General features: G+C 42.8%; 2 protein-coding genes and 1 long non-coding RNA gene across 3 annotated transcripts; all 3 read right to left on the reverse strand.

Annotated features, from left to right (window-relative positions):
• Nucleotides 1-1,691: 1,691 nt before the first annotated feature.
• Nucleotides 1,692-2,150, reverse strand: LOC115673941 (leucine-rich repeat extensin-like protein 3). Its single transcript, XM_030596206.1, has one exon. It carries the CDS (start codon nt 2,148-2,150, stop codon nt 1,692-1,694), a length of 459 nt encoding a protein of 152 aa, XP_030452066.1.
• Nucleotides 2,151-7,085: 4,935 nt separating this feature from the next.
• Nucleotides 7,086-8,720, reverse strand: LOC115666457 (uncharacterized protein At1g66480-like). Its single transcript, XM_030588177.2, has 2 exons — nt 7,900-8,720; nt 7,086-7,470 (listed from the first exon to the last, which is right to left on the reverse strand). Exons 1-2 carry the CDS (start codon nt 8,509-8,511, stop codon nt 7,402-7,404), a joined length of 681 nt encoding a protein of 226 aa, XP_030444037.1. The 5' UTR covers nt 8,512-8,720; the 3' UTR covers nt 7,086-7,401.
• Nucleotides 8,721-17,844: 9,124 nt separating this feature from the next.
• Nucleotides 17,845-18,751, reverse strand: LOC130140506 (uncharacterized). Its single transcript, XR_008818491.1, has 2 exons — nt 18,438-18,751; nt 17,845-18,231 (listed from the first exon to the last, which is right to left on the reverse strand). It is a non-coding gene; the product is annotated as an uncharacterized LOC130140506 (long non-coding RNA).
• Nucleotides 18,752-19,029: the final 278 nt, after the last annotated feature.

Genomic DNA, 19,029 nt, shown 5'->3' on the forward strand with positions numbered 1-19,029 from the left:
TATAGGTTATATACCACGAAAACCCTAAACTGGTATATTTACTATAAATTTATCCCAATTTAATTGTTTGACCATAAAAAAATCCAAACTGGTATGCTTGTGCCAAATTGATATATTTGTGATAAATTTATCTTCCATTAAATTAGATTTATAAAAAAAAAAAAATCATAAACTAGTACACCAGTGACAAAAGGAAGGTAAAACTCCAAACTGGTAAATCCGTCAACTGTCACGTGTCATTTAACATAGCAATTTGACAGTAAAATTTAACGAAAACTAATCGAGAGTAAATTTGTCACAGGTGTACCAGTTTTGAATTTTTATTGGTCAAAAAATTAGTTTGAGGTAAATTTATCATATGTATACTAGTTTAAAGTTGTTCGTGATATTAACCCTATATTATATTAAAGGACGTTCACATGGAAACTTTTAAAAATTTTAATGTCCTAGTGAGGAGGTTCTCGGAATATCTTGTTTGACACCCTAGACGAGAATTTCTTTGCGTCGGGTTTCATTTGTATTGCGGGGTTACGTTATAGGCATCGTCGTCGTCTCCTCAAGATCAGAGGACTAGGGTCATCGAGCAATTGGGCCGAATTACATAAATGTGCGAACACGGGTGCAAATCCTAGTTTCTCCGTGGAATCGATAATAATTTGGTGTCCCGCGTAGGAAGTGATGTCCGGGTCTCTTAATACACCTCAGTGACGCTCGATTCTTGATCGCTGGCGCTTCTTCACAGTTCACATCAACATACAAGCAGCGGCAGGAGTCATCCGACACGCCTCAGGATTGGTTTCATCCAACAAAATGCCACCACAGGACATCGAGTCTATGGTCCATGAATTTTTTTCTGACTCCCAACTTTTGATGAGCTCGTTATCATCGGATGACATTAGGAGATCTCAGAAGTCAGAAGGAAGTGATTATGCATGAGATAAGAATCTCCCACCTATTTCGTCTGCTTACACTTTGCTTTCTTATAACGTAAGCTAACCACCACCTGAGTCTTGGCGATAATGAATGCGGTTGGTATGTTGATGTCATGGCCAGGTTCACCCCAAAAAGTTGACCTGGATTCTCTCATCTGTTACGTAAGTTGTTTGGCAATTGATTCTACTCCAGAGTTTGGTCTTTTGGCTGGGTAGAGTATTTTATTTGTGAAGAGAAGACAACCAGACGAAGTTCAGAGAACCGGGAAAGCAGGCAATAGCAGATTGAACTAATAAGATGAAGAAGAAGAAGAAACCAATTCTGCTGACATTTCAAGAAGGCCATGGCATTAATTTGATTTGAACCTCTTCTTCTGCTTTTGCTCGAAAGTCCCCTGTTTTTGCTTTCCCTTGCATTGCAATCTTTTCAAATTTCTTTTTTTTTTCCTTAATTGAAAGGATTAAATGCCTCTTCTTCACATAATGCAGCTAAAAAAGGCTACCGAGTTCTCTTTCCTGATTGTTTGCAGCAAGAATTAATCCCAAAGAACTAAACAAGGTCCGTAATTCGCAACAGAACACAACATTTGGTAACTTTGAAATTATATAAAAATTTAAAAATTTGAGGGCCAGAATCATATTACTTTCTGGGCATCCGGTCAGATTGCTACACAGGATGAACAGCAACAACTTTGAGGGAAAAAGCACAACCTTGCCATTAGAACTAGGTAGAGACCTTAATGTAACTGCAAAAACTACTCACCCAGAGAGAGCTAAACTCACGATCATCAGCAGAAGAGAGAGAATCATGACCCAGGATCGCCTGAGGCGAGTTTCCGACGAAGAGTTTGGCACCAGGGGTTGCTTGTAGTACCATGGAAAATAAGGCAAGATGGGATCAGGAGGGGGAGGTGCATTGCCCAAGTACCATGGCGGCGGAAAATAGTACGGAAAGTACCCGCCAGGCGGCGGATAGACCATGGAAGGCGGTGGATAGACCCCAAAAGGCGGCAATGGCGGAGACGGCGGCAGTGGCGGCGGGTAGATTGCGGGTGTCGTTGGTGGCGGGAGACAAGGATAGGGACAGTCGCTGGGCGGCGGCTGCGAAATCGTCACTACAGCTTGTCCATGCACCATGGCTTGTGGGAATGCAGCGAATAGAACCACAACCAAGACATTGGCACATACACCATGACCATTCTTGACGGTGCTTGCCATCTCTGTGCAACTACAGACTTCACTGAGAGGGAGAGAAACCAAAGGGCCAAACACAAACACCTCAAGTAGATGGAAAATGTGGGAGTTTCGGAGGAGGTGCATTAAAAGTGATTAAATAAAAGGCTCAACTCTCTCTCTCTCTCTCTCTCCTAACAACCTTTGTCTTCTACATAAACAAATAAAACAAATGAAGGGTCACACTGTATTATATTCCTCTATGTGGGTTTCGAAGGCATGAGAATGTCCACTACATCCAATAATCGAGACGTAATTGGAGCTTTTCACAAAAGCCTTTTTTGACAAAGGAACCCTCTAAGGTCTCTAGGTGCAACCCCATTTGCCTAAAAGGTCATCTATATACAGGTTGCAAACATCGGCCAACTTTCACTTTCGCAGCCACTGCCCTAAATATGGACAAACCTTACACTATGCTAATAACTAAGGAAGGTAGACCTGCCCTAACAAAGCTGTCAATTATTTCACAGAAGTTGGAGTGAACTCCCATTTTTTTTTCATTCTTCCGGTCCTTTGAAGGGATTAACATAAAAGCTACTAGGTTGGGATAAGAGTCAATAAGTCATTGAATTAGGACAACACTTCAACTACTACCCTTTGGGATCAAATGGGTCATTTTCCTTATTTTTTCCCTCAAATTTTGACCAAATGCTAGAGTATCTGAGGTTAAAGAATTGTATGAATGTAATATGGTGATAGAAACAACTTTGAAAAATCTAGTAGTGGGACAAGAGATCATTAGATATGAGTCCAAACATTGTCTCGAGGTTTGTCCTTGAAAAAATTATTACTCCTTGATGGCGACCAGTACTTAAGTAATGTTTCTCATAAATCGTTGTGAGAAATTATAGCAAATATTCGCACCTTATACAATACGACTTAACTTGAATTCGACACGAATTTACATATTTTCACTCATTTTTAATGTATAAATATTTATAATTACGTTGAAATATTGTTGTATTGACATGTTATGACACGAACAGTCAATACAAATATGACACGCTGTCGCGACCTCCCGGCGGCGCGGCCCTCGGGGGGAGGTGTCAACACACACAAACTCGAATTTCCAAGAAAGAGAATTATTTAAATGGTTCTTGATTTTTTTTTTTAAATGCTAGCGATCCGCATGCCAAATTGCATAAGTTGACAAACGGGCAAAAAGCTTGACAACCCTCGAACTATTCTCCTTCTTAGGTACACCTTATGGATATTTTTTAATGTAACATTGAGCAAATTTAGTGTTGTGATTACGAGAATTGGCAAACCAAAAAATTGTTGTAATTGATGCGGCATATCGCCACGTGAGCGATTTCCGGCGATAATTTGTTGGAAGGACCACAGTGAAATTTCATGCGAAGATTTAGAACTACATTAGTAAAATTGAAAAGTTTAGAATTGAATTGAAATCCACACAATAGATTTACGACTGATCGGACAATTTCCCTCAAATTTAAAGGGGTAAACGTTCTTAGGTTCCATCTCCAATGCAGTTTATAAGCAGGCTTCGTAGTTGACTTCCATGTGATGAGTTAATTGATCGATCATCTAGGAATATGCCACGATGCTTTTTCATATTATTTACGTACATAATGATAATGTTTCACTTACTCCAAGTCGGTGCCTTCACTAGCAAAAGTTGGGAAGGTTTGGTGTAAGAATCTGGATGACCTAAACGTGCAATTTCCTTGGACCTCAGCGTACTAGCTCTGGCGATAAGATATGCTAAAAAAAGAGATGATCATGACCTAATTTAAGCCGGAGCCTCAAGTCAGCGACAGCTAGAATTGCAAAAATAATACATGTTTGTTAAGGGAAAAGTACAAAAAAAGTCTTAAACCTTTTGCATTAGTGCCAATTTAGTCCTAAACCTTTTTTTGGTGCCAATTCAGTCCTAAACATTTTGCATTGATGCCAATTTAGTCCTAAACCTTTTTTTGGTGCCAATTCAGTCCTAAACCTTTTATTTTTGTGCCAATTTAGTCCTTCCGGCTAATTTTGACCGGAATTTGCCGACGTGGACGCCTGCCGGCCGGAGGCCGGTCACCGGCGCCGACGTGGACAACTTTAATAATATTTTAATATTTTTTTGAACTTTTATTTTTTTTCCTTTTTTTTTCTTTTTTTTCCACTTTTTTTTTTTTGGTCTTCCCTCCTTCCTTTGGCCGGTCGCCGGTCCGGCGACCGGCCACTGGCGAGGGCGGCCTCGCCCGGCGAGGGCGAGCCTCGCCCGATCAAGGCAAGGCTCGAGCCCTCGCCGGAGGCCGCGGCGAGGGCGAGACTCCGACTTTAGGAACGAAATTAATCAATACTATGAACGAAATTCTTAACCAGGTGCACTCCTAGGATCCTCGGTATTCGCTTAAGAGGTAACCTCACCAAGAAAAGGGAGTCGAGACTCCGACTTTAGGATGACTATACACCTTGTTTAACATCCCGTCAGCCGGACACCCGAAATCCCCTAAATTCCTTCCAAATTTTTTTCTTCTTTGGAGAGAGGGAATACTGGATAGGTTTTATAGAAGTAAGCTTCGTACTATCCGTTAAGCCTTTTGAGGACATGCGTCCTAACATCAAGTAGGATAAACTAGCGTCAAATTGGGGTAACACATGAACGAAATTCATCGATGCCATGGACGGATCAGGGGGCCTTGGGTTGGGCCCCTTCGGTGAACATCATCCGAACACTTCAGATAATGGTCTAAAGAATGGGCCCGATCATGGCGTTTGCTCAGCAAACAGCATTTCGAGACAAACCAGTGACATCTCCAAGACCCGAAGCCAAGATTTTGTACGAAATCTAGGTATGGTTTTATTTCGCCGAAAATTTCATGAAAGAAAATATTTTTTATATGAATTACTTTAAGGAAAATATTTAGATTTCATTTGTTCGGTGGTTTAAGAAAAGTGATTTCCATCTTACCCGAAAAAGAAGTCGTTTTCCTCCGATTTAAACTTGTTTTCAATTCATGAAAAACGTTTTCATGGAAGTTGATTGGTTTTCTGTTATTCAAATACTAAAAAATCGAAAAGCGATTTCCCAAAAACAATTTTCCTTCCAAACAAACCGACCCCAAATAAAACATATGAGGCAATACACAATAAAACTTTAGTGGGTAGAATAAACTGAAGATTTAAAGTAGGTAATCTATAATGTAAATGCATAATGGGCCCGCTTGGTTCGGCTTTTTAAATGTAACTTGGGGGAATGCAAATACCTTTAGGTGAAAGCCACTTTGGGAAATGTAAGTGGTGTTTGGTAAAAAAAAATTTGTGAAGCTACTTTGGCCTAAGTAGTGTTTGGTAAAAAAAATTTTGCAAAGGGCTTTGGCAATTTTTATTCTTAATATTCCGGTTTTGCCCCTATTACTGTTCATCTTCTTTACTGTGAGGGTGGCCGGCGAAGGGCTGGCGAGGGCGGATCTGGCCGGCGAAGGGCCGGCGAGGGGCCGGCGAGGTCGCCTAGGGTCGGGCGACCGCCCAGGCACCGTCGCCTGGGTTGGTGGTCGGCCGGAGTCGCGCAACCCAGCGGCGATCGCCCGGGTCGCGCGACCTCGGCGCGGCCGGGCCGGGTTGCACGACCCAGCGACCGCCGCCCCGGGTCGCGCGACCTCAGGCGACCGCCGACCCAGGCGACAGCGCCTGGGCGATAGCCCGACCCCAGGCGGCCGTTGCCTGGGTCAGGCGACCTCGCCGGCCCGTCGCCGGCCAGTTCCGCCCTCGCCGGCCACCCTCGCCGGCCACCTTCACGGTGAAGAAGATGAACAGTAACAGGGCAAAACCGGAAAACTGAAATTTGAGTGAGGGCAATTTGGGAAGGAAAAATAGGCTTCAGCATTCCAACGACATTCCAAATGCTAGCTTTTGGCTTTCCGAGTCCGGAAAGCCGAACCAAACGGTTTAGCATTTTGGGAAGGGGCTTTAGAGGCCGAAAGCCCCTTCCCAAAGCTGAACCAAACGGGGCCAATCTCCTCTACCATCAGCTGCGGTACTGGGGACGTGTGTTTGGACATCCATCCGACACGTGGCGCCACGTGTCTACCGCAGTCTCTAACGCCGGCACGTGGCGTCGGTCCCACCCACCTCCCCAAGTCAAAAGATGAGATATAGGTTGAAACGAGGACGGAGAAGGATTCAATTCAGGAGGTCGGCGCAGGGCAGCAAACGAGCAGAGACGCAGCGAGCCAGTCGATCACGATGCTGAACTTGGTCAGTGTCCTGGACTTCGTAGCGCAAGCCGTGGTCATCGTCTTCTGCTCCCCGTGGACCCTCAACCTCGCCATCACCCCGACATTCCTTCGGGTTCTCCACTAATCTTGCCGCTATCGGCGCGAGGTTCGGTCGGTCCAACACGTCGTTAGCACTTCGCACTTACTTTGACTGGGCCAAAACCGTGCTCTGAATTGTAAGCCTCAGTGGTATGGCCGCTGATGTCGCTGTTGATATTGCCCGTTTTGGTGCACGCATTGCTCATTGACGTTTTGGTCTTACGTTAAATCGGTGTTACCCATGTATTGTATACATGCTCGTTTACATTCGATCTACGATTATACCTAGTTTTCTCTTGTCTGTTCTCCGACTATCCCGTCGATGTGATCGTCTTTCATATTCCTTACATGAATTGAACGTGCAACTCAGAGAATAGTGTTACAAGCAATGTTTTGGTACGTGCACTGCTAATTGATGTTCTGGTCCCACGTTAAATTGACACTATCCGAATTTTGTGTGCATGCTCGGTAACATTCGGTCTATGATTATACCTATTTTTCTCTTATCTGTTCTTCGATTATCCCGTCGATGATGCGATCGTCTTTCATATTACTTCTATAAATTGAACGTGCGACTTAGAGAATAGTGTTACAACCATTTTTTGTTTATTCTTTTTTCCTTGGGTATAATAGAACTGGAAAAAAAAAGGGCTTCATGTGAACTAAGTCGTAAATATCGGCGTACGGAGCCTAATTACAAGATTGTTGCCGCCATATCCGCCAGGATCTGCGATGCGACTCCTTGCATCACGGAGTCCACCTTTTTGACTAACAACATCAAAGCTACCTAAAGAAGAATATTCAAAGCCTACTAGTGAAAGGGGAGAATAGGACTTAGACACGGGGTTTAGAATTTGCGGAACGGGCCCTTAAGGAGCTTTGCTCAACCGCCGCCGTGTACATGTGCTCTCGGAACACGACGTCTCCATCCACGAGATCCTCGCACTAGATTGCGCCTCAAATCGATCTTACGATGACTCGGATTGAATTTCCGGGCGGATCTCTCCTCCTTCCGTCGCATTAAACCTCACCCTCTTCTGCAAAAGTTTCACAAGAAATGTTAAGACCACTTGCAAGCATGAAGATTCTTGATGGAATGAGTGTCCATACACGCTTGTCCGTAGTTGGTGTGAACATGCATGAAAAGAACCGTGGGAAAGGAAGTTGTGTCTGTCCTTATCGCTTTGTCTTACTTTACTCAAATAGAGCATTTGATTGCATCGAATTCAAACTGATTGCACTTTTTGCATTCGTTTAGGACTTTGATTACAAATTGGCAAAACTTAGGTGCCAATTCTCTAAAAAAATTAGCTAAGTTGTTGATTTGAATCATCCATATGATTTGAGGTAAGATTCACCATTCTAGTACTGTTTACACTTAACGATGATTCTACTAAATACAAGAAAGCTACATGCATCAAAACTGAAGATGTCACAAATTGGAACTAATTTGAGAGGGGATTTACCTCGGGCAACTTGATGCTGCTGCTCTTTTCTCTAGTGCCACCACGACCAGGCGTCCAATTCGGACCTCCTTGTTGCGACGCATTCTCATCACCGTAACACAGGCTCATGATCCTCTCCGCCACCTCCTTCTCATCCCTGCTCTCCGCCACCAACTTAGCCATCTCCGCCCTCGTCAGCCTCATCTTCACCGTCAGCGGCCCCTCGCCCCGCCGCGGCCGCCCGTCCCCGCCCTCTGACCCCAGGCTCGGCGGCGGCGGCCTGGCAAGCGAGAGGTCGGACGCCGCCCTCCGCGACAGCATCAGGCACTCGAGCCGGTCCTTGGCGCTCATCCGGATGCCCGTGGACCGGACCCGCCTCGGGAACTTGTTGTCCTCCTCTGGGAACTTGGGCAGCTCGACGAGGAAGTACACCTTCTTGGGCTTGAGCTCTTGCTGGGGCTCGAGCGGCTTCGCCCGGATGCCGAAATGCTTGACGGCCTCGGAGTCCATCAGGACGTGCCCCGGGTAGTCCTTCACGACGTCCCCGACTCTAACCGGGGTCTTCAATTTGAAGGTGTCGCCGTTTATCTTCATCACTTTGGCTCGCCTCTTCCCTCCCATACTGTTTCCCATCTCTCCTGTCCCTCACGCTCTCTGTCTCCGAGACAATTCCAAGTGTAATCTAACCCGAGATCACGTGATGAGATATTGGGGTTAATACAGAGTGTGAATCCGAAAGATTATCACGGGGATTCCAATGGATCATCATCAGTAACAATTTGCGACTTTAAAGCTGGATTCGTTCACATGGTAAGTACTGTTATGAAGAAAAGTCTAAACGAGGATAGGGACCATGGCAATCCGGACCAATCTCCTTTTTTTTAATGCATTTCCCACTAGGAGGAAAAGGGGCTGTGGGGTGATTATGTGTCCTTTCCTTTTCACACACTATTTTTAGCGTGTACAGCTCGTGTCAGGAAATTAGGAAAACAAGCTTGTGACGCAATGATGACGAAATTGAAAGGTAATTAAGAATTACATGTTGTGTGGCGTTCTCACTCCTTATTGGTGGTCCCGTAGTATCATGTCATGAGCTGACGTGGTATGTATTTTTATTAAAAATTAATAATAAATTGCCACATGTTGATGACGTGGGCAAGCATTAAAAAATTAAAGATCTCATTCTCTTTTTTTCTCTCTCTCTTCTACTCCGTTCCCTGCATTCCGCCGGTGGCCATGGATCTCAGATGTCTACACTTTCGCGAGCGTCGACAACTCCGCAGGTGGCCATTGCCGAGCCACTCCCTCTGTCATCATGCCGGCTCGCAGTGGTGCCACCCACAAGCACACGTCGCATGCAGCGGCTCGTCCGTTGCTAGATCTAGAGCGACGAGCACATGAAGCAAGAACACGGGCAAGACATGGACTAGAGGATTCCCCTTTGGAGCCCATGCATCTCATGGGAGGGGATTCTCGCTCGACACAGCAAAAAGAACAAATCTCCCTCGTTTTTTATTCTCCAAGCATACATCATGCCTGGGAGGCAAGCAGAGGAAATTTGGGTTCATCTTTTTTCTTTTAGGAAAAGTATCATAAAAGTCCTAAACTTTTTGCATTGATGTCAATTTAGTCATAAACATTTTTGTATGTCAATTCAATCCAAAACATTTTGTCTTTATACCAATTCAATCATTCTGGCTAATTTTGGCAGAATATTTCTAACGTGGATGCCAGCCGGCCTACGTAGTACGGCTGGCGATGACGTTGACAACTTTTAATAATATTTTAATATTTTTTGAATTTTTGAATTTTTTTTCTTTTCCTTTTTTCTTCCTCCAGCTAGTCGCTGGTCTAGCGAGTAGCTAGAGGCCAAGGCCGGCGAGCCCCGTCGGCCAATGGCGAGGCTTGCTCCGCCAGCCACTGGCGAAGTTTGACCTCACCAAAGACGTCGAAGGCAGGTCTCGCCGGATATGGCGAGGTTGTGCCTTGCCCAGTCCAGCTTGAGGCCACCCTCGTGGCCATCTAGCGAGGGCTTGAGTCTCGCGCTGGGTTGGGTGAGGCTCGCCCTCGCCAAATCTAGCGAGGGTCGAGCCTCACCGACCATGGGGAGGCCTGTCCTCGCCAGATCTAGCGAGGGTGAGCCTTGCCGGCCATGGGGGAGGCTTGATCTCGCCAAATCTGGCAAGATTGTGCCTCACCCAGCCCAGCTCGAGGCCGCCCTCACGGCCATCCAGCGAGGGCTCGAGCCTTGCGCTGGACTGGGCGAGGCTCGTCTTCGCCGTCACTGGCAAGGGCGATCCTTGCTAGTGGCCGGTGGGGATCGTCGGCCCTGGCCTCCAGCCTCTCGCCAGACCGGCGATTGGCTGGAGGAAGAAGAAAGGGAAATAAAAAAAAGAAAGAAAAGAAAAAAATAAAAAAAATATATTTAAAAAATCGAAAATTATTAAAATATTATTAAAAGTTATTTACATCATCGCCGACAGTGCTACGTAGGCCGGCCAGCGTCTATGTCAGCAATATCCGGCCAAAATTAGCCGGAAGAAATGAATTGACAAATACAAAATGTTAGAACTGAATTCGTACAAAAAAAAGGTTTAGAACTAAATTGGTATCAATGCAAAAGGTTTTGGACTTTTCTGATACTTTTCCCTTTTTTTTTTTGCTGTTCCAGCCAATTGTTGCAACAATGCGAGGTGGGGATAGCCGGACAGCGAGAAGGGTTCGAGCACAATGTTGTTTGGGGCTCCAATCGAGATCTGGAAATATGGGTACTTGCGGCCAAGGCTCCGTCGTCGGTGTCATCTAAACCCCTCTATCATCGCTCGCGTCCAAGGCTCCAGAGATTTGGAAAACTGGGCGCTCGCGGCCAATGCTTCGTCGTCGGCGTCATCTAAACCCCTCCATCGAGCCTTTGTCGTGAGCGACGTACATGAAGAGGTTGCTTTACTCCATAGATTTGGAAATGTGGATGAATCTGACGAGAATAACAAGAGAGAAAATGGAGGACAGCTCGCTGGTGGTCGTCGTTGGCTGTAAATGGAGGAGATGGGGGAGCTTGCTGCCGGTGGTCGTCGGTGCTTGTGAATGAAGGAGATGGGGAAGAGAGAAAAAGTCCAGCTAGATTTTTAATTTTTTATATTTGTCCGGGTCATTCACAAGTGTCAAGTTGTGATTGGGTTTCAGTAAAAAAATAGGTACCACGTCTGCCTATGACATAATACTAAATGAGCACTGAATACTTTCTCCCTCACTGATAATATAGATGGCTAAATAGCATATTTTATTACGTGTTAATATTGGTGTATTCTAAAAGTATGTTTACGTATGTGAGAGTTATAAATTTTACAAAACTGAATAAAAATCACTTCGCCTGAGCTGAATCATGAATAGTCTCCAAGTGGAGAAGAGCCCGTGTTCGGCGTACAACCATCAAAAAATGGTCAAATGTTCGAACGTCGCAGTCACTTTAGCGGCCGTCCAATCTCCGACCCGAATTCAACAGTGCAGTCGCTGTCTAAAAATTCAAACCCATTTCATTGACAACCACTGTCTTCTGTCTTCTTTTCCTTTCGAAAATAAATCAACCCACTTTAGATTTCTCTTCGAGTTGTTGATAGGTGGGGGCTTACAGCTCCTGCGTAATGAACGAATGTCAACTATTCTCGGATAACTTTTGATTAAGTCGATCGAAAGTATCACCACTTTCTTCTGCTGATCGGTTTATTAGCACACGAGCACAGCGGTCGAAACATATTCTACTGTTGAAGCTCTTGAACGAGGAACCGTTTGTCGGGTTAGAGATTAGATCCATGCATATCGCGTGTTTCAGGCATCCGCTGAAACCTAAAATGAGCTCAATTTGTGGCATCGCCTGACGATAATTTACCCCTTTTTCTGGTTGCAGACATCATTTGAATTATTTACATTTGAGGTGGTACAGCAATGGACTCTGAAGAAGATGGAGCTTCGTCGTGTCCTCCTTTGAAGAGCAGACGTGCATCGATTTCCTTAGATACAGGTGAAGTGTTGACTCTCTTGCGGGCGTCAATCCATCCGTCAATCAAGGATTCTGTCGGGACGCTGCAGTTCGCAAGCAAAATCTTTCCAAATTCTGCCACTAACTTGTGGTGCCCAAGAGGTCAACAAGCGGTTGGCAAGTGTGGATTTTGTGCTGCTTTGACTTTTGCCTTGCTCTTTTGGTCTTGGTGATGATTTTAGGGATGATGGGATGATCATTGCGTTCAACAAATCTGTTCCTTGTGCAAGGCGTTTGAGAAGGTCTGTCACTTTGATTTACTTAATCATGTGGTGGGGTTCATATTGGCATTCGGACAATTATGTTTGGCGTCTTCAAATTTGTGGCAACCCATAATGCACTCAAATCTTAAAAACTTTTACTTTATTCATTTGAAAGAGGAGTCAAAGTACACGATTTGAACAAGTTTTATGACATCTGGTGCGATTGTCCTATATATTTAAACAAGTTCACCACCTCATATTATCTCGAATTCATTTCTCTAGATATACGTTTAAGTTGTGTCACATTGTTTCATAAGTTAAATTATGACAATAGGCTTAAATAGTTTTAAAAAGAAGAAAAAACTTGTCAAAAAGTCCTAAATTTATTATATTTTTGCCAATTCAGTTCTAAACCTTTTCACTTTTTGCGAATTGAGTCCATGCAGCCAATTTTGATCGGAAATCGCTGACGTGGATGCCGAGTGGCCACGTGGAGCTGACGTGGACATTTTTAAATAATTTTCTGAATTTTTTAAGGAAAAAGACCACTAAAAACCCCAAACTATGCTACTTGAGACAAATTTATCCTGAAATTTTTTTTGTGACACTAAAAACTTCAAACTATGCCATTTGTGACACATTTACTCTATAATACTTTCTCCTAAGGCATTTTCGTCTTTTTCCTTTTTCTTTTTCTTTTTTTTTCCTTTCTTCTCTCTCTTCCCTCCGCTGGCCATGGTGGAGGGAAGCCGGCAAGGGCCGCCCTCGCCGGCGTTGGGGTTGGGCGAGGCTGCCCTCGCCGGATCTGGCGAGGGCGACCCTCGCCTGAGTTGGGCGAGGGCAGCCCTCACTCGCCCGACGCCGGCGAGGGTTGGCCTCGCCTGAGTCGGGCGAGGGCGGCCCTCGCCTGAGTCGGGCGAGGGCGGCCCTCGCTCGCCCAGGCGAGGGTCACCTGAGTTAGGCAAGGGCAGCCCTCGCCGGATTTGGCGAGGGCGATCCTCGCCGAGGCTGCCGTCGCCGGCTTCCCTCTGCCATGGCCGGCGGAGGGAAGAGAGAGAAGAAAAAAAAAAAGAAAAAGGAAAAAGACGAAAATGCCCTAGGAGAAAGTATTTATGGGGTAAATGTGTCACAAATAACATAATTTGGGGTTTTTCGTGACACAAAAAAAAATTCAGGGTAAATTTGTCACAGGTGGCATAGTTTGACGTTTTTGGTGGTCTTTTCCCTTTTTTTAATGGTTTTTTTCTTCTTCTTTTTTCCTTTTCTTTGTTTATTTTTTTTGGTTTTGGAGCTAGGGCCGGCAAGGGTGCTCGGCCGACCCTTGCCAGCCATAGGCAAGGGCCGGACAACCCTCGCCAGCCTTTAGTCCACCTAAAATTGATTTTTCTGAAAATTAAATAAAATATTAGAATGGTAATGGGAGCTAAAATCACCTTTCATTTCACCTCCATTTCTTTCTGCGAAACATGGCACTTAAACATGTTAACCTCATCGACTGAAAATTATCACTCCTTAGCTTCTTGTTCTCAAATATGTTATTTCCCTTTTACGAATGATCGCTTTTCATTTGCTTTATCTTGTAATTGCGATTGACACCACTCCTTTGAAAAGCTGATTTCCTTGTTATATCGAGGAAGCCCATTTAATTAGGTAAATTATAAGCCCAAAAAAAAAATATTTACTGACTTTATGAATCAGATAAGACGCGAGTCAAAACCTAAACAAGTATCCCAGAATATGAAATTACTTGCACCTAGGGATGCAAGCAAATCAAGCCAGTCCCGTTCTCCTAAACCACACGCATCTCATTTCTCGAAAGAAACCAGAAAAGAGAGAGAAGAAGAACATGGTTTTTTTTTTGCTACACCAAGTTGTACGCTCGAACCAGTCCTCCTCCACTGCACTTGTCTTGGCCACAATGCACAATGCATTTTTGGGAGGGCATTCTCCTTCACTTGCTTGTGGCATCATTAGTAATGATTCATTACGCACTGATTTGCGCAAACGCGCTTAGAACAACTAATATGGTCGACAGCGGCATGATTAATCTCGAAGAACGCCATTATTTCTGAGCACACCATCTCAGTTGAGTTGTAACCAATAACCAAAGATGGTAAAAGACTTACAAGATAAGTCTTTGGGCAATCTACTGTTTATCACTGCTTGAGATTCGATCTAAATGCTTGGCCTTCGATCTGCATTGAAAGAAAAGATTGAGATAAATAGTGAATGAGAGCAAGTTTGACTATATATTTGTTGGTACCCATCTAATCAAATATATTATACTAAAAGTAATATTTGCACATCAAATGCATTACATAGGGAGTCTTTTTTTTTTCCAAGTGAAAAATCAAGAGTTTTTGCAAAAAAAAGTAAAAGTTTTGAGAAAAATCTCTTGACAATAAGTAGTAAAAATGACCTATGAGAATGAGAAAATATCTTTAGAAAGAATTAAGAGAAATTTTTAAAAAAATATTACATAGATATAGATATTACGTCTATTTAGTAATATCTAAAGTAACAAAGAGTAAAAGTAACTCTACAAGAATGATAAAGTATTACATATAACTTCACGTAAAATTGACTCTATTATGCATGATATGTGATATGATATATTTACAGAAAAAATTACTCACAAATCTATAGAATAATAAGGTGGAGCAAAAGATTGACTTTGTGCTTATAATAGAATGCACCAAACAAACAAAGTAAAGGTCCATTATTCTTAATTCTTTCCCTAAGCTCCATTCTATTTTGCCTAGTCTCCTTGTATTTCCTAGTTATCTAATAAGTATTCCTCACAAAATAAGCTACTATCATATTTGTTATCACTTTCATCCACAGGTTTGTAATAAGAGTCGTCTTCTCAATTGTAATCTTCTACCTCCACGGTAGTCTCCAACTAGACTTGTCAAATGGGTGAATTGGGTCGAATTTGGACGGGTCGAAAATGGCTCCGATCCAAATTAACCCATATTGACCCCATTTCTATATAATATAATTTTAGCGACCCATACTCGATCCAAATCCAACGGAGGTCCAATTCTTAACATTTTTACCTCTTATATTTGGAAAATAAAATACTAAAAAAAGTAATTGAAAACAAATTAGACATGAAAAAAATTAGAAATATAAATTACTAAAAAATTTGACGAATCAACCTAACGGAACACATTATTGTTATTTCTCCTAGTGCTAGAAATTTGATCTAATTTAACAGAAGAGACCATATTTGAAAAGATATATATGACGTAATTTCTACTCTCATAAAAACTAAAAGATCTGAATATACTCAAGGATTTGAAAATACTCAGACCAATCATAACATTAAGAGGGAAAGTAAGGAAATGTACCAAATAACAACAAAGGATTAGGTTTACATATTCAGCCCAATTATTTTTTAAAGCACGTAAATGCTGATAATTTAGACTATCATGTTCACGTGAAATTTTGTCATCGAGATGAAATGTGCTTATAATTTAAGGAGACGGTTAAACTTGACAAAAAAGAGTCTTTTGTTAGACATTATTAAGTTTTTACTACTTGCTAAGTGTACGGATGACTGTAGCCTGCTACATCATTCAATAGGATTGCAGATATATTAACTACATATGTTTGAACTTGCGTACATCGTGTGGTTCTATTTTCTAATTTTCTCCAAAAGAGAAAAAAACCAAGTAGTAAAAGTGTCCAATACCCGATTGTAACTCTATGGATGGATGGGTTTTTGCCTCTTCAAGTGGGTCTAACGAATAGTTTTGAATCTTCACCCGTGCTACTCAATATTGAGCGAGTTCATTGACTGGCATTTTAGGCTAGAAGTGATACTGTCTGGGACCTGCTCCCAGAACCCTTTTGCTTAAATGGGCTGATGAAACTACAAAAGCGAGACAGGTAATTTCCTTACGAGGAAGACAGAGCAGTCTTAGTAGTGCAAAGTGAACGGACAGAGACTGGTGAGTTTGGTTTGAAAGCTGTGAACGCGATGGACCAAGTCCAAAAGGGCAAAACACTTTTTCGTATCTGATGGTGTGGTTGCATCTGCACATGGTGATTGTGTTATCAGCACCTACTATTTCTCCATTTTCTTTTCTACTTTCAAAAAGAAAAGCAATGCCAACATCGTACAGGTTTTGTGACAATAGCCGACAGAAAGATTGCCTCGGAGGGGATGAGATCTTCTGTTTTCGTCCCTATTTCACTTCGGTATCTCACTCATCCAAACTATTAATCCAAGTTGAGAAGTACTTTTATGAAGCTTTCAACCAATGTACCGCCTGAGCGACTCACTGGCCCAACTTAAGCCCCAAGGGCCTATAGACTTTCTGGGCAGACTTCAATAAAGGCATTTAGTGAGAAAGATCGGCTAGGCCCGAGCCAAGTTCAGCTCTAACCAACCCAAAGGTTTGTAAAATAAAAATTTTATGATGAGCAAACTTGGCCAATAGGCTCAACTTTAAGGTGTGGCTCGACCGCCATTGATCACTTCTAAGGTCTAGCTCCAATTTACAAGATTTGTGAGCCAAAAGGATTTTTAGAAAGTGTATGCAAGTTCAAGAACTTGATGTAAGTTCAGAGACTTGATTAAACGGATTAAAAATTCAAAGATTTGATTAAATATATACAAATTAAAATACCAAATTTACATGCACCCATGAGAAAAGGGCTTCAGCAGTAGGATAAGTTTGGGTATTTGTATATATTTAATCAAAATATAGACAAATTCAAATATGTAATATAATTGTTGAGATGAATGAGTAAGTTATGTTAGAAAAGTCCCAAATCAGAGAATTTGTGTGATGTGGAGCAGCCGATATCCTAATTGATCCATAACCCATTAGTTTAAGTTTTTGAGTGAAAGTGGGTCTAACAGGATATGTGGAAGGCCTTAGATTTGAACTCTCTTTATGCGATTTCCACAGGCGAAGGTATCTGGTTTCTGCTGCACACTCCTAATATAAGGTCTCAAAGCCGATGGTAGATTGTTAGCCCCCAACCTGTTTTGGTGTTTGGTGAATATTTCAAGGAAGGAATTTGGTGACCAACGCGGTTTTCGGGCAATTGGGTGTTGTGGCATAGTAATGTGGTCCTGACGACAGCTTATAAGGATAGTTGAATTAAGATAGAGCAAATCTAATACTGAGCTCACACGTGAAAGGGAAATTGTTGAGATGCACTAGTGAGTTGTATTAGAGAAAAAATCTCATATCAGTAAATTGGTATAGTATGGAGCAGTTAATATATCCTAATTGGCTCATGACTCATTGATTTGAGCTTTGAAGTGAAGGTGTGTTCAATTAGATATGTTGACAAGCTCAGACTTGGACTCTCCCTTGGTGATTTCCCCAGGCAAATGTATTGAGCTTCTGCTGTGTGCTTTCAACATTTACTATGACAATATTCTTCTTCAATTTTCTCATACTTATTTTGATATTCCAAGAATATGAAAATTAGGGATGTCAATGGGTCGGGTAGGGTCAGGTTTTGATGATACCCTACTCGACCCAAAATCTACAGGGTCATGCTTGACCCGCCCAGACCCACCCTAGGACCCTGTTCAGCATACACCCCAAGGGTCAAGTCGAGCCGAACCAGGTCGGAGGGTTTTTTTTTTTTTTGGCAGATAGATTGCAACCTCGAGCAACAGGACCTTGGCATCATAATTCTTGTAAAGTTTATGTTTTATCCCCCTACAGGTTTAATACCTTCCTCAACAAACTATAAGAATACTTGAGAAAATCATCTAATTGGAAGGGGAACAAGAAAGCACAAAAAATTCAAAAACAAAGAGACTAAGTTACACGAATGAAGAATATGACAGGATCATGCCATGCTGCGAATATCTATACTTGTACAGTCATATCGGTATCAACACACACCATGCAAGATCTCGTTTCTCCAACCCCCAAAAGAGTTAAGACGAACGTTTCTCTTCAAGACTTCCTCTGTGCTTGAATCGACTGGCTCTGTTCAACAATCGACCGATTTGGATCCCTCAAAACCAGCGTCGTCACTCTTGTTCTGTCTGTACAAGCCTTTCTTCGGTTCAATTCTCGAGCTCCAAACAACCAAAAGAAACCACCAGCTTCAATAATGGAGACGCTCAATTCACGCCTCAGTTCTTGACCAAAAAAAAAAAAAAATTCACGCCTTAGTTCAGGAACAATTCACACCCAAAAACAGCAACTTCAGTTTTTACCCACCAAACAACAAAAAAAAAAAGAGAAAAAGAACAAAGAAAAGCAAAGGGATTGCAACGTAAGGCAAATTAATCGGCTTCAGAAGCAGAAAGAGCAATTACAACTTGTGGAGCAGCTTACATGAGCAGAAAGAAGCACCGATTGGATGGGGGGAAGCACCAGGTCTGGACATCGTTCAAAACCCAGGAGAAGAGAAGCAAAGGAGGATAGTCGAAAAAGCTTCCAATTAGGAGCTGAACGAACCCAGAAAGAGAGACCGGAAGTGAAGAGGAGAAGGAGCTCGAATTGAATATGTGCTCTTTGGGAGATCGAACTGGATTTTTTCGAGAGATAGAAGAGAGAGTGATTCAACTGAAAAGACAACAAAGTTCAAGTATACACAAGCGAGAGCGAGCTTAGAGAGAGAGAGAGAGAGAGAGAGAGAGAGAGAGAGAGAGAGAGATTACCGGCAGCACCGTGGGCGACGACCGGCGGTGATGGATTGACGGCTGAGCTGTAGGTGAGTCCGGGGAGGGAGCGAGCGAGCGAGCGTTGCAGGGAAGGTAGGGGTGCGCGCATGATAACCATTTTGTTCCAAAATGAGTTCCTGAAACAGAAATAGATTTTTCTATTTCTGGTTCCAGGATGAGTTTCTGAGAAAAGAAACCCGTTTGATAACGATAAAAAATTTCTATTTCTGGAACAGAAACCCGTTTGATAACAGCACAAAATT

The sequence above is a fragment of the Syzygium oleosum genome, unplaced genomic scaffold, assembly GCF_021117445.2.
Source record: "Syzygium oleosum isolate NSW1041296 unplaced genomic scaffold, Sole_v2.1 Sole_v2.19, whole genome shotgun sequence".
NCBI lineage: Eukaryota > Viridiplantae > Streptophyta > Magnoliopsida > Myrtales > Myrtaceae > Syzygium > Syzygium oleosum.